The 9,839-nt window shown below is 36.6% G+C and overlaps 1 protein-coding gene across 1 annotated transcript; it reads right to left on the reverse strand.

The window, feature by feature from the left end:
• Positions 1-4,310: 4,310 nt before the first annotated feature.
• LOC138364226 (zinc finger protein 85-like) lies at positions 4,311-6,408 on the reverse strand. Its single transcript, XM_069323548.1, has one exon. It carries the CDS (start codon positions 6,068-6,070, stop codon positions 5,144-5,146), a length of 927 nt encoding a protein of 308 aa, XP_069179649.1. The 5' UTR covers positions 6,071-6,408; the 3' UTR covers positions 4,311-5,143.
• Between the last annotated feature and the right edge of the window lie 3,431 nt (positions 6,409-9,839).

Below are 9,839 nucleotides of genomic sequence, written 5' to 3' on the forward strand. Positions count from 1 at the left end.
ACTGTGCTAATATCACTCTCCACTTTCAAAGATCCATACCTCCACGGTGAGACCTTCCCTGCTTCTCCTCCAGAAAGCTCTGACTCTGAGTCAGTGCCTTCCAACTCGGAAATCCTTAATGATCTTCCTACCTATATACAGGACGGTAATAGTGCTCTCATCAAAGTTCTTCATGAACATCAGAAGTTGTTCAACGATGATCCCCAGGAGTGTAATGTGGTTCAGCACGACATCCAGCTGCTTCCTGATACCCGGCCGATTCGTCAACCCTTTTACGTACAAAAAGGAAGTTATGCGTGCTGAAGTACAATACCTTCTGGATCATGGGCTGGCCACACCTTGTGAGTCCCCTTGGGCCTCACCCTGCATCTTGGTGCCAAAACCGCACGGTAAAGCACGCCTTTGTACTGATTATAGGAAATTGAATCTTGTGACCGCCAAGGATGCTTATCCTCTACCACGTATAGATGATATCCTTGACGCAATAGGTAATGCCAAATATTTATCCCAACTTGATTTGTTAAAAGGCTATTACCAAATAAGCCTAACAGAGAGAGCTAAGGAAATATCTGCCTTCACCACTCCTTTTGGCCTATACAGATATGAACGCCTTCCTTTTGGACTGTAACGCCCCGGCCACCTTCCAGAGAGCTGTCAACCGTGTCATCTACCAACCCGTTCTCGCAAATTTAATAAGTCAATATTGACTTATTAGTTGCGTGCATAGGTGACATCCTTAACATAATAGTTTCCCTTGAAAAGCTTCATAGAAAACACCGACCTTACCTAACCTACTTAGTATGTTAAAATAAGCATCTTATCGCTTCGTAATTACAATTGTTACTTAACCTATTATAGGTATAGGTTAGGTAATAATTGTAATTACGAAGCAATAAGATGCTTATCTTAACATACTAAGTAGGTTAGGTAAGGTCGGTGTTTTCTATGAAGCTTTTCAAGGGAAACTATTATGTTAAGTATGTCACCTATGCACATATTTAATAAGTCAATATTGACTTATTAAATTTGCGAGAACGGGTTGCATCTACGGCCTAGATCACACCTACGCCTACTTGGACGACATCGTTGTGGCATCCAACACCTGGAGTGAACATCTGCTCCAGCTGCAACATCTGTTCTCCAAGCTCCTGACAGCCAGCCTTACCATCAACTTGGGCAAGTCCACATTTGCCGAAGGTAAAGTGCGTTATCTGGGTCATGTGATAGGGAGTGGCAGCATAGCTCCTTTAACAATTCACACTGAAGCCATCCAGCATTACCCACAACCTACGACCAGGAAGCAGCTCCTGCGCTTCCTTGGACTTGCATCTTACTATCGTAGGTTTGTGAAGAATTTTAGTACGGTAGCGACACCATTGATTAATCTGGTATCCCAAGCAACGGTATCATTGGACCATCCAACAGACCGTTGCCTTTGAACAACTTAAATCTTTGCTATGTTCTGATCCCATTCTCGCCTCTTCAGATATCACGAAGCCCTTCATCATCAAGGTCGACGCCAGTGGTACCGGCATCGGGGGCGTCCTAATGCAACAACGAGGCGAGGAGGTTCTTCCTGTCAGCTACTACAGCTACAAGTTGAGGCCTCACCAGAAGAACTACAGCACTATAAAAAAGGAACTCCTCTCCATCGTCCTGAATCTGCAACATTTCGAACCTTACCTACAGGGGAATCGGTCTATTACCATCTACTCGGACCACAATACCTTGCGGTTCCTACAACAGGCCCAATTCAGCAATCAAAGTCTTCTACGCTGGGCTCTGTACTTGCAGAATTTTAATCTGGAGATCTTCTACATCAAAGGTTCGGACAACATTATAGCCGACGCCCTCTCCAGAGTCTACAAGGTGGAGACAGCTACTCCTACCTCTACACCAGCCACTGAAGTATCTTAACCCGTAAGAGCAGGCTTCGGGGGAGAGCTGTTACGATAATCTCCTTCAAGAGAGATTTGGCCTGCTCTTTCCTATCTTCATGTTACATCAGTACATCTACAACATCTAGGTATTACAAGCAAGTGTAGTACGTATTGAGTAAAATAAGTTCTGACAAGCACATACGTATCAGACACTCGCTCTCCACCTCCCCCCTCCATCATCGCCGATCACCAAACTACCACTTCCAGCCAGCCTGCTTCTGATTGGTGAATCGACGTCTGCACCACTGCACCTCAGCGCCATCTACCTAGCCGATATCTGGGCCTGCACCAGTCATTGGAGTTAGAATATCCTGTGCTCTCAAGCTGAAACAACCAACTGAAATACGCTCTGTTTATTAGTGGATGTTCTCAGCTAGCGCTTTATTCTCAGCACCTGTTAATTCATTTGTCTTTATTTATTTGTAGAGTAACATCACCACTGTTCTTATTTTATGTTATTTTTTGACTTTATAATCTTGTTTGTTTGCACTGTACATAGACAAGGGATTATCTTTGTTCATATTTTCAAGTTAATTAAAGTTTCATTGTTCATACCATTTGTTTTGCGTGTTTTCCCTTACTTTACCACAGAAGACAACAGCCAAGCAGTCAACTTTTTTTTATAAATGTGATTGGTATTGACACCAGCCATTAGGAGGACTGCCGAACACCTACTCTTTTTTTTTCCATCACATATATATATATATATATATATATATATATATATATATATATATATACACACTGTATATTATATACTGTATATAATATATATATATATATTATATACAGTATATATGTGTGTGTGTGTAAATCCTTTTTCTTATTAAAAAGCATAGGTATATGCAACATTGTGCCGGAATTAAACAGTAAATAAAAAAACTGGCTTCAAGTTTATCTAATACCCGCACCTCACAGGCTTCACAAAAAAATTAACACATAATGAATGGTATGAAATTGTAGAGTTGAAGACAATGTATAACCACGAAGGAAAATTAAAACAGGAATTTACTTAAACACTTCCGTGTTAATCAACACATCAACTAAAGTATATTATGACGTGTTGATTATCATGAAAGTGCTTAAGTAATTTCCTGTTTGACTTTGTGGTTATACATTGTTATATGTATATATTTTCAGATTATAATTCGTAATATGTAAATATCTCAAAGTGAAAGTGTACATTCGTATTTCTTATTTTTAATACAACATAAATAAAAAAATGGTATTTATTTATACAGTAAAAACATTTTATTTTTTATTTATGAGTATTTATTATTTTAGTATTCATGATATGCAACTTCACCTGAAACACTATGCGTGTTAGTTACATTTGGAAAAATGTACAAATACCAATATTATATAATCTCACAAACCCATTGTACCATCTTGTAAATAAATAACTATTAATATTATTATTGGTAAATGGTAAGGATAAATGGGCAGGTTTTGGGCAGATCTAGAAATGCCCGAAATGCTTTGCGAGTTAGTGGCATAAAAAGAATGGAAGAACACCAATGTTATGTACTCTCTCGAGAAAATGTATCTTCTTGTACATAAATGAATAAATAAATTCGTTTGTTTAATTCTAATGCTTGTAGGTGAGAACAGTTGTGAACGCAAGCTAGCGCACAAGTATACGAGCGTCCAAAATACTTTTACACAAAAGACATGTACAGACAAGCGTGTGGCTTCTGACTGTTTTTATTGATTAATATTACATATTAGGCGCTTACCTATAATGGTTATTATTATATACAAGTATATCTATCACATAATAAATGTAAAAAGAGTTTATCTAAAAACTGACAAAAGTATTGTTTTGTGCGTTGTATCTTGTTTGTGGGCATTCGGGTGTGTTGTGTTTACGCTGGCCGGCGGCGTCCTTACCAAGCCCGGATTATGTCTATCACATAACTAAACTTCATTTAATAACTATATGCCTGTTAAGTAGAAAAGTTTAATTGTTAATAGCATTATATTGTCATTTTAATATTGATCACGTACACATGCATATGCGAGACGTCCAAAGCTGGTGTCCGAAGTGGTAAAAATAATAGTGTGCGATGTTGTCAGTGTACAGTGTCTTGTATCCGTTACAAATCCCTAAACATGCTAAACATCATCCACTCCACACATTCTCTTGTGCTATTTACATGTACAAAACCTTATTCCAAAATGCTAATCCTGATCTGAAACTATTCTTTGAAAGATAGAACCCATGACCGCTATACTATAACTAAATATAACTTTCGTATAATTGACAGTCACACGAATATAATTGCCAGTGAGGCTAATGTAACTGACAGTCATTCGAATAAGAATTACCGCCCAGAGGATGGGTATGGGATGCATAATAAAGAAATTGAATTGAATTAGTCAGGTTAATATATTTGACAGTCAGGTTAATATTCATGCTAATATAACTTCATGGAAATATAATTGCTAGACAGTTATAACAAAACTGATAAAGGTAGGCTAGAGAAATATAACTTTCTGACATAAACGGTTATAAATGCCAGTCTGTCTACTATAAACTCATGATATATATTTCTAATCAATATTAGAAGAACTCATAAATAGGCCTAAATAAAAAAAATGGTCATCAGTTTGCATAGGAATTTGATGAGATAATTCCATGAATTATATACATTTCTCCTACCAATAAATAATTTCATCTTGAGTACGTATCAAACTATTGCCTATACCAGCTCCAATGCTAAATAATAATACAACAACAATGTCCATAACTTAGCTACAGAGATTATATATATTACATTTTAAATAAATTAAAAAAAATAGAAAGCACACTAGTATTTCAATAAATAGGAAGAAAACCCCTTTTAAACTTTACTTTATCTTTGCTAAAATATAGAAATATTTATTTACTTATTAGTAATTTTGAGTTCTTCTACAGTGGCAACTTCTTTAGTTTTGCTTGGTCTATGAACAGCATCTAATTTTCATAATTGAACATAATGACAAAATGCCTTTAGATCTTTACCTTTCATGGTGAAGTATATTTCTCAAACAAAATATAACAGTTACTTTTGTAAGACATTCAACTGACAAAAGGATACCGCGATACTTTAATAATTAAAATCAGTTTCAAAATTGTATATATTTCTAAAAGAAAGATACTGTACTAATGCCTCATTATCCTTCAGCATTCTCTCAATCATCTCCCACTGAAAGTTTTTAGCTTACCACCTGAATGAATTGCTTTGTGCCTCTTCACATTTCGAAGGGAACTGAATCTCTTCCTGCACTCTGGACAACTGTGAGGTTTGCCACCCAAATGTACAAACGTGTCTTTTCATACTTTCAGGCCATTTGAATCTCTTCCCACACTCTGAACACTCATGAGATTTGTCATCTGAATGCACTAACATGTGCCGTATTATAGTACTACGGTCTTTAAATTTTTTGCCACACTCAGCACATTCAAAACATCTTTCATCCACATGCACTAACATGTGCTGTATTATAGCTTTACGGTTTTTAAATTTTTTGCTACATTCAGCACATTCAAAACGTCTTTCATCCACATGCACTAACATGTGTCTCTTCACAAGACAAAGCTGACTGAATCTCTTTTCACACTCTGGACACTTGTGAGGTTTGTCACATGAATGCACTGACATGTGAGCCTTCACACTTGCAAGGTGACTGAATCTCTTCTCACACTCTGGACACTTGTGAAGTTTGTCACATGAATGCACTGACATATGAACCTTCACATGATGACGCTGACTGAATCTCTTCCCACACTCTGGACACTTGTGAGGTTTCTCACCTGAATGCACTAACATGTGAGTCTTCACACTTGCAAGATGACTGAATCTCTTCCCACACTCTGGACACTTATGAGGTTTGTCACCAGAATGCACTAATATGTGAGCCTTCACATTTCCAAGCTGACTGAATCTCTTCCCACACTCTGGACACTTATGAGGTTTGTCACCAGAATGCACTAATATGTGAGTCTTCACATGTCCAAGCTGACTGAATCTCTTCCCACACTCTGGACACTTATGAGGTTTGTCACCAGAATGCACTAATATGTGTCTCTTCATATTTCCAAGCTGGCTGAATCTCTTCCCACACTCTGGACACTGGTGAGTTTTCATCTTGTTAATGATATGTGCAGTTTGTGTGAAGGTTTTCTCCACCGGATGACAGCACGAGTTGTGATATTGGGAGACGGGTCACGGTGGAGCCTTAATGTTGACGGTTAGGCAAGTCTTGAGTGTTGTGTCTTAGAGTTAGACTTGATGTGAGCACTTGGCGGTCAATGGTGGTGCTTTTTCTTTATGATAGCTGCACTTTGTGTGAAGACTTTATGCTCATGTCTGGACACATAGGTAGTTGTTGCTAAAATGGTGTCGGACGCTTACATTCTCATCACTTAAGCGTTCCAATATTTGTTTTGGGTCCTCGCCTTATTTTTTATATTTCTTTCTCTCTATATAACTGGTTTTCTACATTTACCACATGTTTATCCTCGTTTTTTCCAATCAGATATTTTTCTTTCGATTATTTCTCTAAATATAGTAGCACATGATTAAATACTTTTTTAATAGTTCTAACAAGACACTCTGTACATTGACAACATCGCACACTAATATTTTTACCACTTCGGACACCGCTTTGGACGTTTCGCATATGTGTACGTGTTCCATATTAAAACAACAATATAATGCTATTAACAAATAAAATCTTCTACTAAACAGGCATATAGTTATTAAATGAAGTTTAGTGATGTAATAGACATAATCCGGAGTTAGTAATGACGCCGCCGGCCAGCGTAAACACAACACACCCCGAATGCCCACAAACACGATACAACGCACAAAACACAACACTTCTGTCAGTTTTTTTTTTTTTTGAGATATATACAAGAATTGTTACATTCTTGTACAGCCACTAGTACGCGTAGCGTTTCGGGCAGGTCCCTGGAATACGATCCCCGCCGCGAAGAATCGTTTTTTCATCCAAGTACACATTTTACTGTTGCGTTAAACAGAGGCTACAGCTAAGGATTTGCGCCCAGTAAATCCTCCCCAGCCAGGATACGAACCCATGACATAGCGCTCGCGGAACGCAAGGCGAGTGTCTTACCACTACACCACGGAGACTGGTTAAGTTTTTGGATAAACTCCTTTTATATTTATTATGTGATAGTTATACTTGTATAAAATGATAACTATTATAGGTAAGGGCCTAATATTTAATATTAATTAATAAAAAAGAAGTCAGAAGCCACACACCTGTCTGTAGATGTCTTTTGTGTAAAAGTATTTTGGGCGCTCATGTACTTGTGCGCTAGCTGGCGTTCACAATTGTTCTCGCCCACAAGCATTTATTTATTTATTTATTTATTTATTTATTTATTTATTTATTTATTTATTTATTTATTTATTTATTTATTTATTTATTTATTTATTTATTTATTTATTTATTTATTTATTTATTTATTTATATATATACAAGAAGGTACATTGGGTTTGTGAGAATACATTGGATAGTACAGTATTTACACTCTTGTAAAGCCACTAGTACGCGCAGCGTTTCGGGCAGGTCCTTAATCTAACAGATAATTTTAAGTAGGCAATTTCTATCAGAATTGATAAATGATAAAGATACATTGCAAGAGAAAAATGAGATGAGAGAGCTTAGTAAGTATATTAAAGCACATTGTTATATTAAAGCTCTGGTTGATTACATTGACAGCTTGATTAGTAATTTAAACAAGATTAATAGACACCATACAGCAGATTGACAGCGCATATAAGACAGCAATGATCACAATGGTAAAGATGTTCAAATTGGGAACATAAAGGTTGGGAGATTGGGTAGCAATAGATACAGTGCAATTTTAAGGCAAAAAGTGAAAAACTATGAAGTTGAAATTAGGTACTTTTTAGTATTGATTTTGAATGATGTAAAAAGTTGGACAGATTTCAATTCAATAGGGAGTGAGTTCCATAAACTGGGTCCCTTTATTTGCATAGAGTGTTTACACAGATTAAGTTTAACTCTGGGATATCAAAGAGATATTTATTTCTGGTGTGGTGATAATGGGTCCTATTACATCTGTCCAGGAAGAGTTTCAGAGCAGGATTTGCATTTAAGAACAGGGTTTTGTAAATGTAGTTGACACAAGAGAATTTATGGAGTGAGATTATGTTTAGCATGTTTAGGGAGTTAAACAAGGGAGCTGAGTGTTGTCTGAAAGCAGAATTTGATATTATTCTGATAGCAGATTTTTGCTGGGTGATGATGGACTTGAGGTGGTTTGCAGTGGTTGAACCCCATGCACAGATACCATAGTTGAGATAGGGATAGATTAGTGCATAATATAGAGAGATGAGAGCAGAGTTAGGTACATAATATCTGATTTTGGAGAGTATACCAACTGTTTTAGAGACTTTCTTAGTTATGTGTTGTATGTGGGTACTGAAGTTGAGTCTCTTGTCTAGGAATAGGCCAAGAAACTTGACATCATTTTTATTGCTAATGTTTACATTGTCTATCTGAAGCTGAATTGCATTTGTACATTTGCTTCCAAATAGGATGTAGTAGGTCTTTTCTATGTTAAGTGTTAGTTTGTTGGTTGACATCCATAAGTGGACTTTTTTTAGTTCATTATTAACAACATCATTTAGTGTATGTGGGTTGGGGTTGGAGTAGATGAGGGTAGTATCATCAGCAAACAAAATAGGTTTCAGAATGTTAGAGACATTAGGCAGATCATTGATGTATATAAAAAATAGAAGAGGTCCCAAGATGCTGCCCTGTGGCACTCCAACGGTTATTGGTAGAATGGGAGAGGTTATATTATTGATGGCTACACATTGGTGTCTATCACTAAGATAGGATTGGATATAATCCAGTGCATGGCCTCGGATTCCATAATGATGGAGTTTACATAAGAGTTAATCATGATTAACAATATCAAAGGCCTTTGCAGGTCAATGAAGAGTCCAATCGGAATAGTATCATTGGTACTCTTTTGAGAGCGGAAGCCAAACTGACAGGGGCTAAGAATGTCGAATTTTACGAGATAGGAGTAGAGCTGTTTGTAGATAATTTTTTCAAATATTTTTGATAGTATGGGTAGGTTCGATATTGGTCTATAGTTGTTTATGTCTGATGGATTACCTCCTTTATGAACTGGCGTTACTCTTGCTTTTTTAAGGATATCAGGGAAGGTATGACACTCAAGGGATTTGTTGAACAGCAGAGCTATAGGTGGCGCAAGGGCATGGGAGGCGCTCTTGCATACAATGGATGGGATTTCACTGATGTTCACAGCTTTGGTTTTTAGTTTGCATTAGTTTTAAGTTTTTGGTTTGCATTAGAATTAAACAAACGAATTTAAATAAATAAGTAAATAAATAAATAAATAAATAAATAAATAAATAAATAAATAAATAAATAAATAAATAAATAAATAAATAAATAAATAAATAAATAAATAAATAAATGTTTATTTAGGTAAGGTACATACATACAAGAGATTTTACAAAGAACGATGGGTTTATAGATAGAGCTAGTACATACAATGCCTAAAGCCACTATTACGCAAAGCGTTTCGGGCATGAAAAACTTAAATGACTAAAGCTTTATACTAATTGAGCATAAAGAATAAAATGAGTTGAGAACAAATAAAAAAAAGAGATAAAAAGGGGGGAACATGGCTGAAAAAGCAGCACAAATACAATTAGGTCGACAAACAGCGTCGTTTAAAAAAAACAGACATGGATTGACAATAGAGGGGTAAGGTAGGTTACAGGGAATTTATTAGGTATAGCTTCGTTTTTATCTATTAAGGCAGCGTCTGGGATGCTCCCGGACGCAGGTTCGAATCCTCGTCACGGCCCTTGTGGATTTGTT

Source organism: Procambarus clarkii, chromosome 13 (assembly GCF_040958095.1).
Source record: "Procambarus clarkii isolate CNS0578487 chromosome 13, FALCON_Pclarkii_2.0, whole genome shotgun sequence".
Lineage (NCBI taxonomy): Eukaryota > Metazoa > Arthropoda > Malacostraca > Decapoda > Cambaridae > Procambarus > Procambarus clarkii.

Coding starts and splice junctions, on each gene's coding strand:
- LOC138364226 (XM_069323548.1), bottom strand. CDS start 6,070: ATGAAAACTCACCAGTGTCCAGAGTGTGGGAAGAGATTCAGCCAGCTT.